The sequence below is a fragment of the Trematomus bernacchii genome, unplaced genomic scaffold (genome assembly GCF_902827165.1).
Source record: "Trematomus bernacchii unplaced genomic scaffold, fTreBer1.1, whole genome shotgun sequence".
NCBI lineage: Eukaryota > Metazoa > Chordata > Actinopteri > Perciformes > Nototheniidae > Trematomus > Trematomus bernacchii.
The window spans coordinates 14,746,526-14,772,349 of NW_022987720.1; the positions used below are offsets into that span (position 1 = coordinate 14,746,526).

The following is a 25,824-nucleotide window of genomic DNA, read 5'->3' on the forward strand; positions in this document are numbered from 1 at the left end:
AAAAATCTGCCACTTCCTTACAGAGCCCCTCCTCCAACACACACGAGCGCGCACATGACCAATGAGGGCACGAGATAAGTTTGTGCACAGATGGAAGGCTGACAGGCAGGTAGGCCATCCAGTTATTTTAGCCGGGCCGGCTAAAATGATTGGTCGTGCTTTTTACAGTACTACGGCTTCCACAGATTACATTTTTTAATGTATTTATTGTCAAAGCATTTCATATATTCATTGCTATCGGGATGTTAAGAGCATTCCATGGAATATAACAAAAAGTGTATCTCGAGCCGGTTTCTCAAACTTACCTACCCCGCCTTTAATAAAGCATTTCCAGTTTTGAATACATTTCAAATGATTCCATTAACTTCTTACCACTAATGGAAAATGACACCACATGCATAACAATTGAAGAGCCCAATGTGCTGCGGTCATCCTAAGCAGGCTTTATGTGTTGTGCAGTCGCCCCCTGTATTTCAACCGTTAGTAAGTCACTTACTTATATAATAACATTCGAGAGCAGAATGTCACAAAGTGCTTCACAAAAGGCAACTGAAAAAAAAACTGACTTTGAAGAGAAAAATATCAAATGAAAACAAGAGTAAATAAAACTGCACAAAAGCAGGTGTTAACAGATGGCCTCTCTGGATAAAAACGGTACAAACTGTCATCGATCGTTACTCTGACCCCTCAGCATCCTTGAATAAATGCTGTATTGAAAGAATCTCTCAACAGAGGCTTTTATGTTGTTCACCTGAATGTTTCTGCATGTGGCTGTGCTTTCTTTTAGCTGCTTAGAAAAGTGTTTATTTAGAAAGAATCCTTGTGAAGTGCTCACACATTTGAACATAAAAGAACAACTTAAGCAGTCTGCTAATTTCAAAAACACTGAAACTATCTGAGGCCTCATACAATGTGTGAACATAGGTGGGAATGTGCACACTGATGATGGCGTTTCCCTTTTGTGCCGCGCTCTGCTCCAGTTCCATCCGTCACATCACACTGACTCCCGTGTCCCACAATCCTCCCTACGGTCATTCATCACAATGTCACTCAAACGCTGACTCGGGTCCCTGGAGTTCCATGGTAATATTGTCCCTTTCCTTGTGTGTGTGTGTGTGTGTGGGCATGTGTGTAATCATTCATGTATCATGCATATATTGTGGTGTGTACGCCTTTGAATGAATGTGTCTCTGTGCATGGATGCAAGTGTTTTTCTATTTTTGGTCGCCCTTTTTTGTTTCCCTTTCCTCTCAGAAGGCGCAGGAGATATGAAGGTGTGTCGCTGCAGTGACAGAGAGAGAAGAGATGGAGGGGGGGTCCACAGAGAGGAGGAGGAGGGGGGGGGCTCAGCAGCAGCAGCAGCAGCAACAGGCAGAGGGCAAAGAAGATGACGGCGCCTTCTAGTAGCCTCTCTGTCAACGTGATTATCTTTGAACCCTGATTAAGGTCAAAGGCGTGTCATACAACATGCACAGCGGTTACTAAGGGGAGTCAGATAGAGACCCATTGGGCAGCAGTGCAAGGCATTGACAGGGCCAAGCTAGATTTGCATTATCTGCCTGAAAATTCAACAGAAGGAAATTATATAAATGTTCTCCTGGCAGACGTGGAGAATTTCTGCGGCTCACTGAAATATGAATTTAAACTCCGATTAAAGCAACGGGCATGAATAGAAAATCACTACGGCCAACATGAGATGCACGATTGTTGTTTTCCACTTAGATTCTCTGCATTGAGTACCTCCCAGGATTAAACAAAGATATCAATCCGACACTTAAGCTGTAATGTCTTACATAACACACAGCTGTGGTGCAATAATGCTGTTGAATGCTCTGTTAATAACAACAGTGTCCACTCGTAAAATTAAAGACCTCATCTGAGCAGAACGGATCCCAGAGGCAGCTCCACAGTGCGGTGAGTTGTGTGTGTGATATGTGTGTGTGGTGTCCATGCTTCACTGGTCAGTTTTAAAGGCAGACAACGGAGAGAACTCTCGTTAATGCAGATCTGTGGACAAGCTTCAAATGGAAAGTCAGGCTGATAGTTAAGCAGCTGCCCATCGACATGACCTGGTGCCATGATACAAACACCATGTAATCACTCTGCTCCATAGAATAAAAGAATAATAACAAGAGCTGCTTCTCTTTTCATTCATAGTCAAACTGTTTAGTTAAAGACGTTTGGGAAGGCAAAAGTTATATTTGAAGACATGACCGTGGGCTCTGCCAAGGTTGTAATTTTTCTGACATAAAACAAACGGCTCATTAATTAATGTAAAAAACGAATGGACAGAATAACAGTTGTCCTATGTGTCATTGCAGAGTAGTGCAAAAGAGCACAGTAGAACACATTCAAGTAACTCTTGTAAGCTTCCAATCCTTCCGCGGGATGACTGTCCCTTTCCCCGTTGAAATAACAAATCACTGTGTCACCAGGGGAGGATTATGTTAGCTCTAGCTAATTAACAGTAATCATTTGACAACAGTCCAAAATCACTCTTTTGGCTTCCTTCTGCTTAATGTGCTCTCTTCAAGCTGGCGTCTGTTCTCAGCCAATGAGTGATTGTGAGAAAAAAGATGCTTTCTCTCCCATTACTAATTACGGTTCCTCAATTCGATACTGCCAATACTGAGTAATGATCCGATACAAGTGCTTTAGGCTCAAGAACTATACATCTGCAGAGTCACTTTATTGAGTACCACTAAAACCATTGTAAGAGGTCATCACTCTGTAAAAGTAACGGTCTATGGCCATGATCTGAATGCTTGTGTCATATCAAAAAAATATCTGACTTTTGTTTTCGGCTCATCAAACTGTTATTTAAGCGTATCAAATGAACAGCTCTGGATCAGGACTTTGAATTTAAGTAGCTCATGAAATATGAGGTGTGAAAAGTGAAATCCAAGGAGTCAATGCGGCTTTAAATGTGCACATAATGTTTTGACTAATGTTTAGTGTTTCTGTCTTAGCCAACAAAAGGTGTCCATTACAGAATTACACTTCAGTTTCAGTTATTTACTAACTTCACTTATTTATATTCTCTAATGGATAAAATGAGATATGGTTTCAATAAAATGTCACTCAACCCCACCCCTATTCCTTCATTATTATTATAATAAAAGTGAATGCCATGCAGTCTTTTTTAAATCAATTTATACTTGAACTGCATTAGCAGGACATCAAAATGCAGTATTGGTGTTCGGTGTGAATTCAAGAGTCTGCCAACAGTCGAAAACTGCAGAATAAAACTCGACACTCAAAAGAAAATGCTCAAGAAATGTAAAATATTTAGAGACATGAGATGTGAGAATGAGGTACTCCTTAAAAAAGTATTTTAACATCCTGTCTGTCATTGAAGAAATAACAGAAGAGTTTTTGTAGGACAGTCAGTTTTCTCAACAAAAATCCAGGTTGTTCTATTTAAAAATTATCATTCCTCTTTTGAGTCATTCAAAGACAGTATGTGGGCACTTCATCTACTCACTGATGGACTAAATCAAAAATCTGTAAAGTGAGTGCAAGTATGCAACAAGTGGGTGTTCAGAAAACTGTTTTAGTGACATAACCAACAGCTAGAAATTGTTCTATTTGATCTGCCAAAAAGAGTATTTTCTGAAAATGTTAGCCTGAAATCATTACATTTGCTGGCCCGTTGGATTTTGTAGTAAAAGCACATAATTGACACAGAACAAAGGGAACAACAGGCTGCTACACCCAATAGCAAGCCAAACTCGAGGAATAAATTAACACCAGAAACCTTCCAAATAACGTTACAGTTTGGCTGCATTTTGCTGCTGCAATACCAGAACTCCTTATATGCTCTGATTGTTGTAAAAAGAAATACAAGTCGTTTGCTAGAGAGGGAAAAAAGGCATTTGGGGGAATTTACTTTTTACTACGGCCCCAATTCAATTTATTTCCTTCAGTGTCCAAAATACCTGTTGCAGAACTGTATATAACAGTAAGCACAGAGCTATTATGTGAAGACTGAGGACAACGACAAGGCCACAGCAGAGAATATATTTGCAGAACAAATCGGGAGAGTCAACCTTTGCAGCAAAACACGAGGGTCCCAAAGGGAAAAACTCAGCAGGAGAAAACCCAGCATAGCAGCGTGGGAGGGAAAGAGCAGCTATCAGTAAACATCAAGCCATTTTGCTAGCAGCAAAAAAAATCATCCATTTCTGTAAACTTGCAAGACTATCAACACCTCAGAAGCTGAGTCCTCTGAGGACTAGAATGCTGCAGGAAGGCGCTGACCCCAACAGAGCTGACATTTAAAAGAAGACAAGAGTGGACTCACGGTTTTGAAGTCGCTGTGGCTGCACTCCTGGCCTTGGTAACGGCAGTAGAGCATCATGTCTTTGAGGTCGTGGCCGACCCTCTCGATGAACTCCTTCATGCTGAACACCTTGGGCTTGTACTCGGTGAAGTTAGATCTCTCCTGGAGGAAAGCCAGCACGTCGGGCTCGGCCAGGTGAGGCTGGGGGATATTCAGGTGCACATCCAGCAGGGACAGCAGGTCCCCAGCGTGGTACAGATCGTTGCGGGTGAGGTGGCTGAAGCGGTAAGAGTTGAGGTTACAGACGGTCACAGCGGGGAACACCAGGGTGCTGGAAACCACGGCGTCCACGCTGGTCACATGAGGGTAGGAGAAGAAATAGGCCAGCCGCTCGGCACTCTCCAGAGCTAATAATCCCAGGCAGCCCAGCAGAGCCGCAGCCCAGAGCAAGCGGCGCACACTTGGCTGACCATAAGGGAAGATGAAACGCAGGCCGTGCAGCGTGCTGCTTTGAGCGAAGGCCTGCCAGGAGGTGGGGTGCAGGCTGGAGCTCTCTTGGCTCCCCTGACTGCCACAGCTCTCCTTTAGATCCATCGTCAGCCCTCCAGCCCCTCGGCCAGGGTGCCCCAGGTGCACTAACACCTGCAGAGACAGAGGGAAGGTCAATAAGACACTGAAATGCACAGTCCATAATCATATTGAGCATATTGATAAAGCAAGGGAAGAGCCAGAGAGAGAAACAGAAGAAAAAACAGAAGCAAAAGCAGAGCCCTGCAGCAACAGTGACTGAATAAAACACACAAAAACTGAACATTTAAAGCAAAGCAACAACTGAACAGAAAGTATACACAAGGAGGCACAGAACTCCAGAACCAAAATAACTACTAAAGAGCGTGAGAGAAAGAAGAAAGAGGCTCCCTTCAGGGCATCCCTTTCCACTCTCCATCACTCCCCTGAGCTGAGAGTTACTGTGGCTGCTGCCAGCCCGCCTGTGGCTCCTATTACACCTCCAACACCCCACACACACAAACTCGACCCAAATCCCAAATTGCCCCACACCCTCGCCTCCATCATCTGTCGCCCATTGTGACTGCTCGATTTCATTGACAAAAATCCCAGAGGTAAGTCCTCTGTGGCACCCGGAGCGAGAGGTGAGAGTCACTTAAGCCGCAAGCCAATCAAAGCTGCCTCTGTGTGTTTAACGTCCCGACTCATCTCCATTCAAAAACACACACTCTCTCATGCATGAGTGTGCACCCAAATTGACACACACACATACGTCCAGGCTTTTCAGGATCTCCCATGCACCCCAACTAAATGACAAGCCTAAGCACCTCTCCGTTCAGCCTAGCGATAAGACATCCAGCCGGCGCGAGTGTGTGTGTGTGTGAGCCTCAGAGCGCACGTGTGTGTTTGTGCGAGTGTGAAAGAGAGAAAGAGAGAAAGAGAGAAAGAGAGAAAGAGAGAGAGAGGGGGGAGATGTTGATGATCAGAGTCGCTGGTTAGTCTTGCATGCCGATCCTAACTCCTCCTGTTTTCCTCTGGCCAGATACAGCCGCTTTCCCTCCTCTTCCCAGCTCTTCTGTGGCGGTGGCGAACAACAGCGGAGCCCGCGAGAGACGCACACACACCACCACACATGCTCGCACAGAGGAGGAGAGAGAGAGGAAGGGGTGGGGGGAAGACGGCACTCTCCTCCTTTGCTCTCTCCACAGCAAAGTCACTTCTTGAATACGTTTCCTTTCTCCTCCAACACCACCACCTTCCTGCTCTCATTAATCCATCAGTCTTTCATATTTCCACATCTCGTCTGTCAAAGCAAACAGAGTGATGGACGGATGCAAAACGGAAGGCTGACGGAGAGACAAATAGTAGAGGGGAAAACAGTGGCGGTTGCTTGGTCGGGGAAGGGTGGGGGGTGTATGTCATGTGAAGTGAAGCAGAAGCAGAGATGGAGGAGTAAAGGAGGTGGAAGGGAGGGATGAGGACAAAAATAAGATAGGAAAACTATAAAAAGAGCGAGCGAGGAAGTGCGGTCACCCAGGCTGCCCGGCACTGTCACACAGAGAGAAGTCATTCAGACAGATAATGTCACGTTCACAGGAGAGGGTATAGATGTAAAGAGAATAATAAGTGGGTTTGTCATGTGTACTGATACACTGTTACTGTGCACCGATATCTGTGAGCTGAGGCATTTCATCTTTGTGAGTAGTAGTGTGTTTATCATTATTAGTCAGTATGTGAAGAGATTCAAAGGGAGGGCAAAAGGAAAATAAAATAAGCATGTTAGGGTGTTAATATTATGTGGTGATAGATAGATGATACTGCAACCAGTGTGTATTTAAACAGAAAAGGAAAGGGCTATTGTAAATCAAATACATTTGAATTTCCCCTCATCAGATGAAGGTGAAAGATAGTTAAAAGCTTCATAAAGTGGATTATGTCAAATTGTGAGAGAAATGAAGCTTGTATGTATTTGGAAGGCAAGTGTAGAAGGGAAATTGAAAACTCAAGAATATGTAGTATTTTTATATATTCCTTAAAATTGTATTGTATATATAACTACAGCAATAAAGACGTCGGTGGTATAAAGGTTAGTATGGGTATCTGCTGATCCAATACTACAAATCACAGTATGGCAGTGTGGTCCTCAGCCAGCTAACAGCACAGGAACAAACTTCACCTTCTCCAGGAAACATCACTTAACACCTTGATCCAAATTCCCCGCCCCTCACTACAGAATACTTTTGTCAAGAACGCAGTTATCTGACAGAGATCATAAAATACAGCCATAACAAAACAATGAAAGCAGCTGTTACAGCTGAGCTGTGCCACACGTCATAATTAATGACATCGGTTTCAAAAGAGGGCTCCAAGGCAAGGATGTCTTATTTTGCTAAATGCCTGTTGCCTCGATTCCTCTCCTCTCTAACCACTGATGCTGACATCTACTTTGTTATGTTACTTTCCAGTATCATATTAAGCCTAACTACAATAATGTTCAAGCAAAAGGTCAAGTGGATTATTATCATAATCAGCAACACTACTTCACACTACATGCACGCAATACACCTACCCATGGGCGTAGTTTCCACTGGGGACAGGGGGGACATGTCCCCCCCACTTTTCAAAATCCCGTTTGTGTCCCCCCCACTTTTCAAATGTGTTTATTAACACTAGAACCGCCAACGGGGTCAATTTGACCCCGAGCTGTTTTATATTTGATGTAACTTTTTTTCAATAAAATATTAAAGTCTCCCAGTCCGTGACTTTTCCTGAAAGTGTGTTATGTACCACCCTCTGTTGTTAAAAATTGTCAATATGAAGTCAGATTGAAGAAATCACCCAAAAAATTGCCATTTATACCTATTTCCGCCAAGCGGGTCATATTGACCCCACCCCTTTTCATATAAACATGACGTGTTGCTATAGCAACACCTTTTGTCTACTGCGGTTCCTCCTTATAGATTGAGAGATAGATTGAGAGAGAGAGAGATAGATGGATAGATATATTGATAGATAGTTATAGATAGATAGAGAGAGAGAGAGAGAGAGAGAGAGAGAGAGAGAGAGAGAGAGAGAGAGAGAGAGAGAGAGAGAGAGAGAGAGAGAGAGAGAGAGATAGAGACAGTCTGTAGTGAAGGAGTGTGCTCCCGCTCACGGGAGACTGCTCGCAATGCGCTCCGCAGCAAACAGCTGTGGGGCGAGTTGAAAGTACGTTATGCTGGCCGCGGTGTCTAAATAATGCTTCCTGCCCAGCGGGCCATTTATAATGTCGAGCCCTGAGAGTCCACAGATTATATTGGTATACGTTTTCATCCCTGTGCGATCAAAACTCTCTGTTCAATAAAAGAACATTTTACCTTGAAAATCAATGCATTCTAATAGTGGGTCAATTTGACCCAGGTGGCGGTTTTAGGTATAAAAAATCTCTGGCGGTTCTAGTGTTAAGACTGAGAGGCTGAGATAACGTCAGTTTAGCCGATGTAAAGGACTCGCTGAGTGATTAGATTGTAAACTTTAGTCTAAGTTATCTCAGTGGGTCTCAAACAGTTTGGTCATCTATGTAAACAAATATTTCCGTCTATTAAATATAGTTGTTCAAAATAAGTTAAGAAATCATTCCAATGTCAGTAAAAAATTAAAAAACACAGTTTAAAAGGGGAGTGATTAGTAAAATATGCATACATAAAAAGAAAGAATGCAGACTAGGTAAGTTTAAGATAGGAGAGAGGAGTATATCAATTATGTGTTATTGGTTGTGAGCATATTCTAATGGTTTTTGGAGTATTGAAATGTATACAGTTCTGTTTTATATGAGTGTTGAGAGCTGTATCCATAAATCTCTTAATTTTGCTCTCAAAGTGCACCAGATTGATGCTTTTAACTTCAATTTAAAGACAAAAATCTTCTCCTCATTATATATACTACACATTTTTCTTGGATTTTTTAACACCATAGTCCCTAATATATTCGTAGAAAGGCAGGAAATTGAATTAAATTGAGAAAAATGTTTCATTGCGGAGGACCCCCTGTTTTGTGTCCCCCCCACTTCTCAAACCAAAGTTACACCCTTGCACCTACCCCATTTGTAACAACACTCACTCACATTCTGTAAAAGCTTAGGTTGTCATTCCAACATGCTAATTCATCTGATGCATTAACATAGCAACACGCTATGTTTATAACAGCAAGTCCAAAGAAAATGTCTTAGATAAACATCCTTCCAAAATTGTGCATAGAATATCAAAAGATACCAACCTGTCTTAAAATCACAATGCGAACCACTCTTAATATTAGGTATGTGATTTAACCATAAAAGTATATGAATGTAACTAAAGCCTACTTATGTTATATTCATAGACTGTATATATATTGTAGCATCTCGCTACAGGAACACAGGGAGGCTTGGTTTGTCCTTTATCCGGGAGTTTATTACATTACATTTCATTTAGCTGACGCTTTTATCCAAAGCGACTTACAATTACCAATGACAGGGACATTCTCCCTGGAGTAACTGAGGGCTAAGTGCCTTACTCAAGGGCACACTAGTGGTGGTGTTCCAGACGGGATTTGAACTCACAACCTTCCGATCTTCAGCCCACCTCACTATCCATTAGACCACTACTACCACTGTTTATTATACAGGTTACTGTTGGCCGTAACCACGCCAAAAACAATCCACTAACCCTGTCGTATTCTCACTCTCCGTCACATATCCCGCTAGCTCTCCCCTAGCTTCCCGCGTCTCTCCCTCGTATAATAAATAAGTGGACCTTGGAGCCGTACAATGTGCAAGCTAATAATGTATCAGTTTATTTCATTGAACTCCAGTGACACAGGTGATAGTAGGGATGACAAAACGTTTTCATCCAGTTTTTTTCAGAAAGTCTGGTCAAGACCACCACTGGTTCTTTCCTGATAGAGGGTTTTCTGGAATTTCCTCCATAAAGTTTTGCACTGCTCGTCCATGATGTTCCTACAAAGTATTTTAAAAAATCACTGGTCAAACAAACCAACTAAAATAAGTCAGTTTATTGGTGAAGCAATTCACAATTAAAAGAGACAAATCATGCATGAATATTTTCATTTAACAAACAATTTGCATCTTACCACAGCTTGTTATGTTATCGTCCTCATCACAATCAGCATTATCCTCAGAATCAGTCTCTCTGTATTCCAACCCCAGCAAGGAGTATTGTTTCTTCACAATGGCTTCACATGCCAACACAGACCTGAACACATTAACAACAAAGACAACACGAATCAAGCAAAGAACAGAAATTGACTGTACTTCAAATACTCAGAAGGTATTTTTAATAAAAAAATATTATTTTTTAAAACATTACTTTAGAGACTTTGCTTTGTCCCAAAAATCTGTCCAGGATAAGCCGTTTTTAGAATGGATGGATGAATTTGAAACACTCTTTATCACAACCGTTTGGAATATGAGGTCATTAATTTTAAGAAGACATTTAAATGTGTTAAAAAAAAATGTTGCTGCCTTCATATTCTGAAGTTTGTAGTTGTTTCTCCTGTCAATCCGTCCAATTCGGGCCTCAAAGATTAAAAAGGTTTCCTCTGTGGTTGATTATGTTTAAAAGGGCTTAAAAATAGGTATCAATAATAAGTAGCAATTGGTTGTAACGCTCACTCGCAGGACTTCAAGAATTCGGAAGTCCGTTTTATTTTCCGATCCAACACAGATTGAATCAGGATCAATTTCTCCAGCACATCGGACTTGATCAGCTTGTCCATCTTTACCTTCCGTTTTAACCAATTCCGGAGCTCATCTTTGCTCAGCTCTATCTCATCCGCCATTATCACTGCAACACACAAGTTATCCGTTTTAATACATGCAATGCTAGCAAAAAACCGTAGCTTGTTGTTTTGTTCTCGAGCTAGCTCTCAGCCTAGCACCGATAGCATACACTCCTCGTTAACTTCCTGAAAACACAACAGGTTTAAGACACACAACCGTCGTCTTGTTTGTTTCACGACTGTATACAAATATATGCAAAACGATTTTTGTCAGGAAATTGTCACAACATGCGCGTAATCAAGCCAGCTTCCTCCATTTTAGAATGTTATGTTACCGATTATTTTTGCTGCTGCTGCTTCTTCTTCTTCGTGGTGTTGTAAAGCAACGGGCGCACACATAGATATATAGCGCCATATCGGAGGCTGCACTCTCAGGACCGCACTCCCACGACCCTAGTTGTTTTGCAACATCGCCACCTAGCGGATTGGATGACCGCAAAAGTAGACATTGTAATGCTTGTTTTTAACCATCTAAAAATGCATGAAAATCGCAAAAGTAGACATTTACTTATTTATTATTGTTTATTTTAGTTATTTTTTACAACAACAATTTGTTGTTAATATGTTTTGTTTGGATGACTGCAAAAGTAGACATTGTAATGCTTGTTATTAACCATCTAAAAATGCATGAAAATCGCAAAAGTAGACATTTACTTATTTATTATTATATTTATTATTGTTTATTTTAGTTATTTTTTACAACAACAATTTGTTGTTAATATGTTTTTTAATAACAAATGTATTTTGTATGTCAGATGTAAAAAGATAGTCTTTTATATTTGTCTTATCAAATTTGACATACAACGTAAATATATATATATATTGTAGTAATAATGATATAATCTATTTATAATTGTAAATGTATATTGTATGTAGACATACATTTATTATATATATTTTTTTATTGTATTACACGTTCGAAATAAATCAAATCAAATGTGTCTTTGAAGAGGTGCTACATTACTGAAAAACAACTGTTAGTGTGTTCATGCACCAGGCTGCAAAAGATAAACATGCAATTTGACCGAGAGGCATTTCAGTGCAGAATACATTTATTGGGCACAATTTCCACACTGTGGATTCTTCAATCTGCTGTTGGTCTGCTGTTGACCACCTTCTCCTGGGAGATATCCATTCTGGCACTCTGTCGTGGCACTCTGAACACTGGCTGAAGGGCAAACCTTTGGCCATGCCTTTGAAACAATAAGAACAAGATGTAATCTAAAGTATTGCATAGGGAAAGGCTAAGGCATTGGTGTACAATTGATATGCATTAATAATCTCAACAGATATTGCCATCCAGAGTCTTACAGCTCTTGTTACTGATGGTCTACTGATCTGTAGATGGTTAACCTAATATAACTAACAGATGTTCTATTGACATGCTACTGAGTTTGTTGAGAGATTGTAGATAATCTACAAGTGACCCTCAAAATAAAGTGTTACTGAAATTAAAACACACATATTGTTTAGGGCTTTCATACCCTTGTATTTCAAAATGCTCCATGAGAAACACCGGGGACACCGGGACACATATTCATGTATAAAAGACGTACAAAAGTGCATTTTGCATGATAGGTCCCCTTTAAATTAATGCAAAACATCATATATTAAAACACTAATGCTTATAATACTTACATACTTTTATCACACCAGAATAAGGCTCTGAATGCAGGACTTCTACTCTTGTAGCTACTGGAGTATTTTTACAGTGTGCTTTAACTAAAAGGATCTTAATATGTTTTCTCTTTCACTGTTAATGGTTTAACAATTATTATTATTATTATTATTATTATTATTATTAGTCTGTGACTTCTTTATATTTTGTTTATTACTTCCTCATAGTATGACAGCCTGTTGTAAAATATGTAGGAAAAAATGTAAACTGTCAAAGTATAGTGTATCTGTCCAACGGTGTCTGATGTAAAAACACAGGCATACATTTTGGTGGACACAACAATGGACCATATCAGTGGCAGTTAATGGATTTTTGTGTAACAGACCAAACACATTTGTAAAATGTTGACAACTTTTCCCAAAATATCAAACATTGTTGAAGCCAAGAATAAACAAATACACCAAAATAGTTTATTTTAGTCCAGGATTTATAATGATGAAATGTTTTTAAATATTATATATGATGCTGTCTTCATACAAGACACATTGTCACGTTGTCAGTATAAAAGGCTATTTTCAATGTTCATTTTATGGTATCTGATCATCACTTCACGCTTTCAGACAAAGTTCAGCAATTTGCTCCAACACAGAAACCCCAATTAAAAGTATATAATGACTGAAAAGAGCATTTTATTTTAATTTTTCTATAATTCACCCCTCTACAAGTCTTCACCCACACACACTGTCAGTCCATCACACAGTGTGCACAATGTGTTGTGGTCAAAGACAGCTGCAGTGTTTGTTGGTTTCTTAACAACTTAATTAAGCAAATCTCCTCTTTTTCCACTGAGGTAATGAGTAGTTTTACAGGGATTAAACAGTCTCCAGGGTTGAGAATTATGCTTTAGCAATCTCGTCTGCCTTTAATCCATCCAGCCAATTTTCCATCCACAGGATTATTTAAGGCAAGTATTGTTAGCCTTATATTCTTCTTTTTAATTTGCAAGATATTAGTGTTAAAATGTGCAGTGCAACACTCTGAAATATGAGCCTTAGTTTATTCTTTCTGCCGCAGAGTAAAGGCATTCATTTGCCTTCTTGACTTGGATTAACAGTGACAGTAGATAATCAGTCATACAGTTCAAAGATGTCAAAGCAAATGTACTTAAGAGCAGATGGTGTTGACTAATTAAAGGAAACCCCAAAAGAGTGTTTTAGTAAACCCACCAAGTACTAACAGAGCCACAGTCCTGGGAATGATTCTCCAAGTCTGATGAACTCTTGCTAATTTATTCCCTCATTTTGTGTTTTGATGATCATGTCTGACATGTTGCCAGGAAATCTTCCAAAAATGCTAAATTGGGCCAAGATCTGGTCACTATGAAAGCCAAATCAAATTATTCACATCATATTTATACTCACCGAATGCTTCTATGACCCCTCCTGCCCTGTGTGGAGGCATCTGTGTTGGCTTTGTTTCTTAACTTATTCAGGGTTAAGGTCTAATGTCTCCCATTTGTATATAAGTACAACACTGTATGCAATGTAAATATGCATTCTATATTATTTCTACAGAAAATAATGCATTAGAGAAACTGTGCAATGCTAGATTTCCAAATGATTCAAGATAACACATTGTCACAAGTTTTTCTGAGAAACATGTTGGAGAACACCAAATTAAGGAATATTTAATACAAGAATGCTGTTCACTTCATGTATTTTCAAGTTAAAATAAATGTTAAAATGCATTCAACTTAGGTGAAATGTAATCACTGCTGATAGATGACAGTCATTTCAGTAAAAAGCATGATCCCAGCCTTCTACCATGAAGTTAGCAATTATTCTCCGACTGTGAAGGATCAACCACAAGGCTGAGCAATTGTTAAAAAAGATGGCCGTTTGATATTTCAGGCCGCTTCATCGAAATCTCAGAGAGTTAGCAGTACTTTACATCAGAGATGAGAAAGTTCTCTACCCTCTTGGGTATCTAACCCAAACCACAGATAACCATTTTTTACAAATCCTTAAAAAGGGTTAGTAGGCATTTATTAGACAGTGCATGGTGAGACTGAAAGAGTACTACACTTTCGGACTATTTTAATGGCTTATGAAAAACAATAAACTCTTACAAGACAGATAATTAGGAAGTGTGAGTACCAGAGTTGGCAAGACAGGGCACAGTTGATGTTTTACCTCTGGCAAGACACGGTTAAAGTTGAAGGGCAAATTATTTCAGAGTGTGATCAGTAGCTGCAGAATAGCTGAATCGGACCTCCTTCCCCTTTTGAGGAGGTCTTAATTGGTTGATGTGTAGATAACAGAAGTAGCAACCCGGTCTGAACGAGCACGCACATACACGCACTTTCAAAGAGCCTTCTCCTATTTAATTCAAGTTTCCCTCCAATTAAAAGTTTTATCTTCAGGTCTCTCAGCTGTCTCATAAGCTCATGAACTTAACTAATGATGTCCACTAGGACCGGAGCTGCCAGCGTGGGTGTTAAATGCTACCCCCTGCTGGCTTTATTTCTAAATAAAAAAATTATAGGAAAGTCATTGTTTATGCTTATTTGAAATGTTCTATTTTTTTTTTACATTGAATGGACTTAATGAATAATTGTGAAAATAATAGGCGGATTTATTGATTAAAATAATCTGTAGTTGCAGCCTTAAAGCATTTACAGACTATATTGTAAACTGTTCTATTTTCAGCCAATTAACTCGCATTTGGGATGATATACAATGCACCTCATTTCATCATTCCCACTTCCTCTTTTAAACATAGTCCAGGCAGTTTCAGCAGCTGCAGTATACACCAAATAACAAAGAGGCAGAGGATTAACCAGATTTTTTTTCACAGTGAAGCAGAGTAGATGATGAGTTGGGAAAGCCTCCATAAGAGCCTGTTAGTCACGGTGTAACTCCACTCTGATGCTCTGGCTCTCTACAGACAGGGCCTGGTAAACCCTTTTTTTAATCAAGCAATCCTCATGTGGCTGAGATGCACCTCTAAACGCATGGCAAACAAGATGGGTCACAGTGTATCTACTCCACTGCAAGCTTCGGAAAATCCCAACTGAAAATGGAGCGCAGGCTGACAGAAAAGCCTCTCTTTGGGCTCTTTTTGCAGGATTACCAAATCAATGCTTTGTAGATAGGTTCCTTTATTGCAAGGTCACTTAATTAAAGTGTAACAACAGATAACAATGAAAGAGTATCAGCCAAAATACACCAACGCAGACAATCTCAGAATTATTCTTTGTGAGAATATAAGACGTGAATTTGAAAACAAACAGCTGATTTCAGGAGCTTTTGCAAGTGATTAATGAGCATGTGTTGGCTTCGAGTGACTGCTTCTTATAACAAATCCGTCACTAGTGATGCAGAGAAATGACAGCATCAACAAATTAACTTTTCTCTGTGATATTTATGAACTGGAAAATGTAACAGACTCCAGTCGGTGGAGACGGTGTGTGCAGGAGGTTTGCTGATGGGTTATCAGAGGCTGTAGGTGTCTTCAGGTAAGTCTCCCAGGAGTTCATCTAGGTCATCATCTGCACAACAGACAGATAAGAAGATTAAATAATGTGTCATTCAAATCAAATGCAACTTGTAGGAAACTAAAAAGACTTCTTTGGGCATGTTTGCCCTTATTGGACATCAGAGTACAGAGATAGAAACACTGGGATTGGTTGATAGTAAAGGTTGCGCCAAATATTGGTGTTTTTCGATTTGGTTCTTCTATTGAGGTATCCAATTAAGCTTTGAACATCTTTGACATCATCATAAAAATATTAAAGTTTGTGAACAAAATCCCTACATTTCAATGAGGTGATTCATCTTTTTAAGAATAATTTAATTTTCTTTAATAAACAGAACCTGGTCGAGTCGGGTGCGTGCCTCCCTTTTTGTGCGGAAAAACACTGCAGTGAAACTTTTTGAAAAGCTCAATAGCAAGAAATAAGAATTAAACAGAATGTTTTTGAAGGATTTTGTTAGTTTACATGTGGATTCTGGGAATAATTACATTCATAATTGTTCAATGATATTGACTTTGACAAGCTCTGGAGTTAATATATGTACATGATCTTACTCAAAGCTCTTTACAGTATTGCTTCTCATTTATGAGCTCACGCGCTCTACCCAATGGCAGCGAGGCAGCGTCCAATGGCTGAGCACTGCCAGCAATCTACGTGAGTGAGCATCTGTCTTTGTCTACGGCTAATCATGCATCCTACTGAACCAACCATCCTACATTTTTCAGAATTTCATAACATTTACTGAGTGTATCAGTAAACAGTAATTAGTAACTGTCTGGAATATTTTACTCTGGATAGATCTTTGAATGATGCAAAGACATTAAGATCCATGATGCAGTTTCCCATGAGGAGCTTGGCTGGTCTCCATGTTTTCTATAATTATTACAAGAAAAAAAGAGTTGGCCGCTGATCAGACTAATTGTCATTTCGAATAATGAAAATAAAAAGCAGATTAATCAAACTGAAAAACATTGATTACCTGCAGTTTCGGTTAAGAACAATGCAATCGGAAGCTTTTGTCACGCTGCAGTTAAGATTGGGTTCAGGTCAACGAGTCAAATGTTAATGTGACGAAACGTTACCAGACGGTGTTTCAGTTTCACTCATCAAAACATCATTTTCCTGGAGTTTGCACTTGTCAACCCCAGGATGTGACTAGAATTAATCACTTTCTCTCCTCACAAGTGTTATTACATATAAGAGGCCCCCACCTGCATCCCAGCCTGAGTCCTGTGCTGCCGTGTTCCCAGCATGCTCTCTGCTGGGGGCGGCTCTAGTGTCTCTTGGGGTTTCCGCATCCTCACGTCTCTCCGAGCATTTTTCCCCTTCTTGTCCCTCATCATCGTCCTCGTCAAACACCAGCTGCATCCGAGACACGGGCTCCCGGAGGACGGTGGGGGGGGGACCTGCGGGGGACATCGGCTCCTGGATAGGAAAAAAATGTGTTGTCAGCTCAAAGGATTTTTTCTGATTTGATATTTGTTGGGCTGTGCTATTTTTGCTTTCAGCTGACAGTCGGGGGTGCTCACCAGGAGGAGCGGGGGGAGCTGAGTGGAGGACAGACTGACTCCATCAGGGCCGTAGATCCTCAGCAGATTGTTGGGCGTCACGTTCAGGTAATGGTTACGATGGGAAGGGGAAAACACACCCACCTGTCCACAGAGGCAGCCACAAGTCAGATTGTTAACCACTTTACATTTAAAGGTCACCTATTATGCAAAATCCACTTTTTCATGTCTTTTATACATAAACATGTGTCCCCTCTGTGTGAAGAGATTCTGAAAGTTTCAGAGTAAAGATTCGCTCACTTTTTGTCCTGATCCACTTTTATAAAAGCTTGTCTGAAGATGAGCTGATCAGATTTTGGCCCCTTTATGATGTCATAACGATGTTTTGGCTTGTGTAACCATTAGCCAATAACCAACCAAGGTAATAACTTTAAAGAAATAGCCAATCTTCTCACTTTTGGTCTCGTTTGCTTATGCAGGTCTTATGAAAGGCATCAGCAGTACATTGAGACTGTTTCCTAACCAGTTCCTCATCATTACCTTAATTTTAAACGTTACAGAAGCGGTGAGTCCCACCTGTTTGAGCAGCAGTACAGCTCCCACCTTCAGCTCCTCCACTCGGTCCTCTAGGAGACGCCGATGAACCGTTCCCTGAATCTCCCCTGCAGCCGAGAATATTGTGCAAAAAGAGAACAAAAAGTATCATTTAAAAACATTGAAAGCTTGCATTCCAAAATGTCGACTTCCTGTACATCCCATATTTCCAAAGTAAATGGTCAAGTTAGACCTCCAATACTAAATATGATCAAATATGCTTTATTTAAAAAAACTCAACACCTTTATCCGACTTCATTCTAGATCTTGCTTTTAAAAGGGTATGTTGCAGGTAACACAGGTCTCATTCACCATGGTCACCATTATGATTATAAAAGACCCCCATCACCCTAGCAACAAACTGTTCTGTCTGCTGCCAGACAGGCGGTACCGCAGCATCACTAAAACCACCTGACTCAGGAACAGTTAACGCCTGAGCTTGCACAATTTCTATTGTTTTGCTTTTAGTTTTTGTATGTCTTGTATTTGCATTGTTTAGGAACATGTGACCCAAGTGTTTCATTATTTACATAACTACACCGTAGTTGTGTTTATGATATGACATTAAACCTTTTGAACATCTGAATTTGATGCAGTAGAACCCGAGTGTGATGCGGAAACATTCGTTTTCATTAAATATGAATCACTCTGAGTCTTCACCAAAAAGTATTGGGATATATATATAAAAAAAGATTGATATACTGGATGACAGCAGCTTTGGAGCTATTTGCCTGCTTGAGAGAGCGTTCAGCAGGTGGGAGGGACATTACTGACAGAACGCTCCCTCCTGGTGTCACAAGCACTTCAAACCCACCCACTGCTGTTGCCAATCTACTGCAATTGAATCACTAATAAGCCCTTAAGTCCTGTGTTGAGTACAACAACCATTCCTGAGTGTTAATAATCAGCACACCTCGTGTAGCCGCTCTGTGGAGGCCATGGCAACCGGCTAAGCTTAAGAGGAGGATCAGATGAAAAAGGGTGAAGGCTCAACGGGGAGACGAGAAGGGAAGGAGAAGAGGCAAAGGGAAGAGGAAGGAGGCTTCCAGCTTCAGAGGATGAATGCTGTATACAGATGTATGTATCTGTGTGTGATTCAAGTATGACAAAGAGGCTTCACCAGCACCTAACACACGACTGTCAGTTATTTATCATTCACACAGACGTTATAAGCTTATACTCATTTCTACCAGGGCTGAATTTTTGTATATTTCTTTTTTATATTAAAGTAATAGTTTTCTATCTGTGTTTTTTTGTTTTACTTTTATGTATGCACCATAACACCAAGTGAAATTCCTCGTACGTGTAAACCCACCTGGTAATAAAGCTGTTTCTGATTTCTGATTCTGTCTCATTATTTAATAATGTCAAAGCTTCTGTTGGGGTTTTCAGAGAATTTTGAACGTCTGTTGTCTTGTTTTATAACATCATAACACAATTTCAATGTCCACATTTTGATTATAGCCCTTATTTATACAACCAGCCAGTGTCATTATTTCTGTAGGAATCATTGTAATAATTTTAGTGTTGCCTCTGTGTTTAGTGTCCTGTCTGTCTGTAACTTTGTGTGGTAGTGTTACCACTGACAGGTCTCTCTTGAAAATGAGACCTTGTGTCTCAATGAGATTTTACACCTGTATAAATAAAGGCTAAATAAAATAAAATTGTGTGTGTGTCCTACCTGTCGGGTCTTTAAACACAACCTTGGCATCAGCGTGTGTGTGGATGATGCTCTTCAGCAGCACGGCCATATTGGGAACTTTGTTTTTCGCCAGCCGTTTCAGTGCAGCCTACAAAGACGAGGAAATCAATCAACACACATGAGCTGGTTAATCAAATAACAGCGTGTTCAGAAATAAATCCTTTTTTATTAAAGGAGAGGTGTCATGCTTTTCCGGTTATTACCCGTCCCCTTGTGTGCTATGAAGGTTTTTATGCATGTAAACGGTCTGCAGAGTCAAAACCCTCAAAGTACACCCTGTAGCGAGTAAAACTCGAACACAGAAAATACCTCCCAAAACGCCTCGTTGGAGATACGGCATTGTCCATTTGATTCTTCCGGGTACGGCCTGATGTAATGCCGTACCCGGAACGAAATGGACCAATCCGTGGAGCCGTTACGTTACGTCGGCGGAGCCGTTACGTTAAGCCCCCGCTGATTGGTCCAAATTGACCGATCCACGGACTTCCTCACACACACATCTATGTGCAGGGAGCAGGCAGCTCTGCTGATTTCTCCTCCCTGGCTGCAGGCTGATAACAGACAGTTGGGATCGCGGCGAAATTCTCTCTGCAGACCCATTCTCTCTGCAGACCCATTCTCACAGCGTTTATCAACCTTTTTCTTACTCAATATCAAGACACACTTATTGTTTTTACTTCGGCTGTGACTTTGTGTGTGCTCAGGATGAATTTGGCTGTGTTTGGCTGTGTATCGCTAACAAGGAAACAACACCTCCACGGAGCTCAGCGCGATTCACAACGTCCCGACCAATCAGAGCACACTGTGCTCACAGGGAGGGTGGGGGCTGGAGCTATTGGAGCTACAACGAGCCGTTAAAGGCAGAGAGTGAAATTCAGTGAATACACATAGTTTACAGAGATGCTGTATGAGAAACCAATGTGAGTTTGGAAAAATGCACAGTATAAATCTATTCTAGTAGACCTCAACAATGGAATTAGGATCAGTGGAAATAGCCATGACACCTCTCCTTTAAAGTCATTTTTCAAGCACAAATCTCAAACAGTTGCTGGATGAAATGTCTTATCTACATTGATTATTAGCTTCTTTGCTTCATTTATAATATAATTAAATTAATATTTGGGGATTTTGCACTGATAAGATACACACAAATAATGTATATTTCGTACCTCGTTCATGCACACTGCTCACACTGTATTTAACTATATATTTCACCCCCCTATTAACTTCAAATATTGTTTTCAGTATTTTATGGGACTACATAAATGTATCTATACAAATGTGAGAAAATACGTTTCCAAATTGGTACAAAACTTCTATTTATGGGGTCAGCTGGTGGTTCCATTGAGAAAGAAAAAGAAATGCATACCGCTGCAGATGATCTATTTAGTTTTAAGATGCGTTTTAGACAAATGATCACTGCCTTACACCAAAAATGAAAACAACAAACTCTACACGTTACTGAACATGATTTACTGTGGATGCTTCGGTCAACAGACGCTGGGAGGAATGTTTGTTTATGTGTTTATTGATTTATTGAAACAGGGGCAAGCTGAGGTTCATGTTAAAGCTTAACCTGAAGGAGCTTAGTCAGAGTCCTTCAGTGACTCTGGGCATGTGACTGGAGTCTGTTTCAAAGACCACAACAGAAACCAACAGTGTGTTATTACTGAATACTGGCGAGTTACTCCACAGAGATCGAGACATGGAGAGAGAAGAATAACAGCAGTCTCCATTAGAGTGATTGATGAGTGATTGTTCTGTTTATAATTACAAAAGCCTCTGGTACAGCTACTCCATTTGTCCTGATTATGCCAAGAGACCTCCAGCAGCGATACACTGTTATGATGGAACATAAATCAAACAAAACCGACTTGACCTGAATAAAGATGCACTTATAGCAAATTATTTAAATGGACTGAAAGAGTTTTAGGATGGCTTTTTTCACTTGTAGTTTACGAGGCTGTATTAGGGCCATTTTAGATGAAAAACGGTTCCAATATAATAACGGGAAAGAAACACTTGAATATTCTGATATTCTAAAGACTTCAATTGTGTTTTGGTTTGATCGAGGAAACACCAAGAGTTCAGTTTGCAAGGTCTCAGAAGTTAATGTTTGGTTATGGTGGTGAACAAAAAAAAAGAAAGACAGAAAATGAATCACCTTTCGGAGAACCATGACCACACTGTAGGAGTGCAGGAAGCACGAGGGGTTCCTCTCGTCCAATCCCATCTCTGCTTTCATCGCAGCCCAGGGACCACCGCTGAACTCGTCTTCTTCAGTCTGTGAGCTGGAGCCCTTTAAAACAGAGGTCAAACCGTTTAAACACTCAAGAGACACACAGTAACCGTGGCTTCAAAATATCAGGTTTATGTTTCCAACTGTGACCAGCAGCTCTTTAGATCACTGTGTCGGCGGTGATGGCTGGTCATCAAACATCTCTCCACCCTGTCGCTCTCTTTGTCTCCAGGAGGCTGAATTTTGACAAATGTGTGGATGTGTGCTTGTGTTTCTGCTAATTCTGTGAACGTGGTCGCACCTTCACATTTGCTATTACACATGTTTCTTGGTCTGGCAACTGGACAAATATATTTCAGATTGTCCAAGTACATTAGTACATCCAAGGTCTGATTGCCCATTTCTATACTGAACTCTTACAATTTGAGGCGAAAGTGACCCCAATATGTTTTTTGGCTTATGTCAATCATGGCTTTTATTACCTGGCTTGGTGACCGGGCCACAGCGCCGTGAGCCGGAGTCTGAGGGACAGAAACCACGATGTCGTCCAGCCTCTGACCCTGAAGCTGAGAGAAGGATTATATTATTCCGCTGCACCATGATGGAAACACACCTTACCAATGAGATGCTCTTGACAGGAGTCATCCATTAGAGCTTTGGTGACAACCACTGAGCAGCAGCAGCAGCATCATTTCTGATCATGACGGTGAGATTAAATGTGATTTCACTGCTTGGTTGCTTTTATTTTCAGTCAACATCAACACACTGCAAGGAGGCATACACAAACAGGAACTCCAGATGGCAAGGAGAGGTAAACTGCTTTGATTGAGCCTGTCGAGAAAAATTACTTTAATACTCATTTCAAATCGATTTACATTTTATTATTGTAATTTTAAAACTATTATATAACATTGATGATAATATTGTCCTGTCTTTAAATCCTGCGATGTGTCTATAACGTAACTATCCTGACAGGCCTGCTGCAGGATGACACTAACCTGCTCTGGCAGGAACCCTGCGGGCCCCGGGAAGCGGCGGGTCCTGGGCCGGTGGGCATCGGAGCGGGGTCTCCTCTGAGGAAGCTTATTGGAGGCTGAGACCAGCTGCACCAGGCGGTTGGTGAGGACCGGTGTGTGAAGGGGATGAGGGCTGAGGGTGGAGGAGTTCAGTGAGGAACAGGAAGAGGGCACTGGGGAGAATGACTCAAAGATTGCACGGCCCTGAGGGGAGGGTCCTGGTGTTGCCCACGGTCTCTGGGGCCTGTTGAGTGTCCTGGAAATAGGGCTGGGGGCAGGGGAAGACACAGTAAGGCCAGAGAAAACACTTGGACTCTGAGGAGGCACTGACAGGGGAGAGGGGCGGGGGTTTGCAGTTCTGAGAACATGAGTGGAGCAGATCCGAGTAGGTAGGTAACTACTAGAAGAGCCAGGGGCCTGGGGAGCAGCGTTCAAGTCTCTCTGGGTCCGATTAGGTCCGCTGCTTGTCGGGGGTCGCAGTGTTTTTGCTGAAGTTGCAGGATTAAACGCAGGTGCAGGTTGGGCTGGAGCAGCAGACTGCACCATCTGCTGGTCACACTCATCCAGGTCTGCCAGGTCAACATCCCAATCATCAAAATCATCCGGTCCCGCCGTGTTGGCAGGACTCTGTTGGTGTGTCAAAGCAGGCTGAGATTTATCCAGTGTGTGAGGATGAGTCTGAGCAGAGGAAAAGGAGGAGGAAGAGGGCCGCCTCAAACCCTGAGCAACAGTTTGTGCTGCAGCGGTGTGTGTGCTGCTCCTCGATGCCGAGCTGTTACACAGAGCAGCTGATCTCTCTGTAGTTTGCTGAACGCAGTTTTTCTCCGGCTCTCTGTGAGAAACAGAGGATGCCCGCAGCGAGCAGGAGGACACAGCAGCTGCCACATCAGCTGATCCAGGCGCTGAGCGGACAGCCCAGTCGGTCCCGAGCAGGTCCTAGGACACACACACACACACACACACACATTAATATTAACAGTGTGAGAAAGCAGCAACAGAAGGAAGATCATTATGTCACAGAAATGGAGCAGCCCATGCTCAGTGGTGGATTGTTATTAAGTATAGTTACTCAAATACTGTACTTGTTCTCTTTTTAATTTGTTACCCTCGTAGCCTACTTATTTTTACATACATTTCATTTGTGCAATTAAGACTTACATTCATTCTTACAGCTGTACATTCATTTATTAGGAAATTAAATAAAAAGTAAATCGCCTCAGGAATTTTGTACTTTGTACAGCACTACTACAGTCAACATTGTTTTTTGTACTTTTGTACTTTTACAGCACTACAGTCAATATTGGTTACTTAACAAATAAAAAACATAAACATAAAATGGTTTGAAATCATTTAAATTACCCAACCATGTGATTGCATTGAAGTATATCTAAAATGACTCCTGTATTAATAAATGAGTGGATCGACATATTTTCAATGTTATGATTCCAGCATCCTAAGTAATTTAGTACTTGTACTTTAGTAATAGTTTCTTGATTATTATTACATGCTTTTTACTGTACTAAGTGACATCTTCAAGGATTTATTTGACTGGGGTAAATGATCTGACCGTTTCACTGACAGTTAAGTACCATCAGGTGTGTTGTTGCTGGGACTCACCTCATCATCAAAGTCCTCACCAATGTTGAACAGGCCACTTAATTTGCAGGTCTGTAACAGGAAACAAAACACTGATAACATGTATTCACAGCAAATGCAGGTTTAAATCACCAGATGCTAAAGATTGTCTATTAAACAAAAAAAAGAAATGTCATAAACTATTTTGCATTAAACGTTAGCATGTGTTAGCTTAGTTAGCACAGATTGTTTTGAGTTTGCTTTTTAGCTCACTTACCATCGCAGTCCTGAGATATTGCGATTAAAGCCGTATTTGATCGGTCTGTATACCAAACTCACTGAGAGATTGGATGCCATTTACTACCTGCATTGTAATGTAAAATGTCGTTTTGTTCGCATTCTTTAATATTACAAGAAAACGCTGCTAATCAACTTTAGGTGAGCTGCTGCTAGGGATCGCGCCGCCACGTTCAAACACGACGTAATGACGTAGGTGTGTTTTTACAAAGAGTATTGCACCAGAGCAAGATGATTCACTCCAACTTTCCTACTTGACGTTCTCAAAGTAGTTACTTAGAATCTTAAAATATGAGAAACTTTCTGAAAATAAATAGTCTAATATATTATATAATAACTCTAACTTCTATATTGTTTAACATTATGGATAATATTACAAGGATATATCCTTATTATGACTTTAATCTGATTAACCTCTTAAACACGGCGATCCCCCCATTGGACCCCTCCCACTTTCTTTTTTTGAGACAATGTCTCAGGGCTTCTTAACATTTATGAAACTATTAATGTGTAGCACCCATACAGTCTATGGTAGCACCAGATTAACGGTAAGAATCTCAGCTAACTGAAGATATGAACCATTTTTAGCTCAAAGAAACACAAGAGTAATACCAAGCCTTTGAATTAGCATTTTGCGAAAAAATGCTAACTAATGCTAACGGAGTTTTGCACAACACTCACTCTCAAAATGCCCTTATTACTTATCGTAACTGCACAAACAAGATATCCGATTAAAGCTGAGACTCCACATATTCCATACATGTAGTGTCATCACTGTACGACCCCGAATTTGCGGAGCTTTCAGCCAGAAAAGAGAAAGTAAACAACATCCGGTTTCAAAAATATTACAATAATTACATCTTACCTTTTTTGATTTGTGATCAAAAGTTGTGTTCAACGGAATAAAAACGCCTCTCAAGGTTAATCCAATGTGTCTGTGTCACGTAGAATTTTTTACTGATAATCCATCATCATATTTATGGCAATAAACTGGGTATAAAGTTTTGCAGTCAAGGCTTGTACTTTCAGATATGCTTCGTTTGCTTCTCTATTACGTCCGCAATGGTAATGTTTACGTGGATTTGGGAACTGCCCATCGGATTCTATTGGATCTAATGGTTAAGAAAAAGGTGTAAA

The 25,824-nt window shown here is 40.7% G+C and overlaps 1 protein-coding gene across 1 annotated transcript; it reads right to left on the reverse strand.

Annotated features, from left to right (window-relative positions):
• Positions 1–14,300: 14,300 nt before the first annotated feature.
• On the reverse strand, positions 14,301–24,894 carry hrob (homologous recombination factor with OB-fold). The gene is made up of 10 exons (XM_034144239.1): positions 24,668–24,894; positions 24,433–24,483; positions 22,798–23,751; positions 22,282–22,365; positions 21,725–21,859; positions 19,540–19,648; positions 17,841–17,926; positions 17,286–17,408; positions 16,968–17,181; positions 14,301–15,771 (listed from the first exon to the last, which is right to left on the reverse strand). The coding sequence occupies exons 1-10, from the start codon at positions 24,668–24,670 to the stop codon at positions 15,716–15,718; spliced, it is 1,815 nt and encodes a 604-aa protein (XP_034000130.1). The 5' UTR covers positions 24,671–24,894; the 3' UTR covers positions 14,301–15,715.
• Positions 24,895–25,824: the final 930 nt, after the last annotated feature.

Excerpts from the sequence above, each read along its gene's own strand:
- hrob (XM_034144239.1), bottom strand. Across the intron at positions 19,649-21,724 it reads TGGTCATGGTTCTCCGAAAG|GCTGCACTGAAACGGCTGGC; the intron begins GTGATTCATTTT and ends TCGTCTTTGTAG. Across the intron at positions 17,927-19,539 it reads TGTGTTTAAAGACCCGACAG|GGGAGATTCAGGGAACGGTT; the intron begins GTAGGACACACA and ends TCTCGGCTGCAG.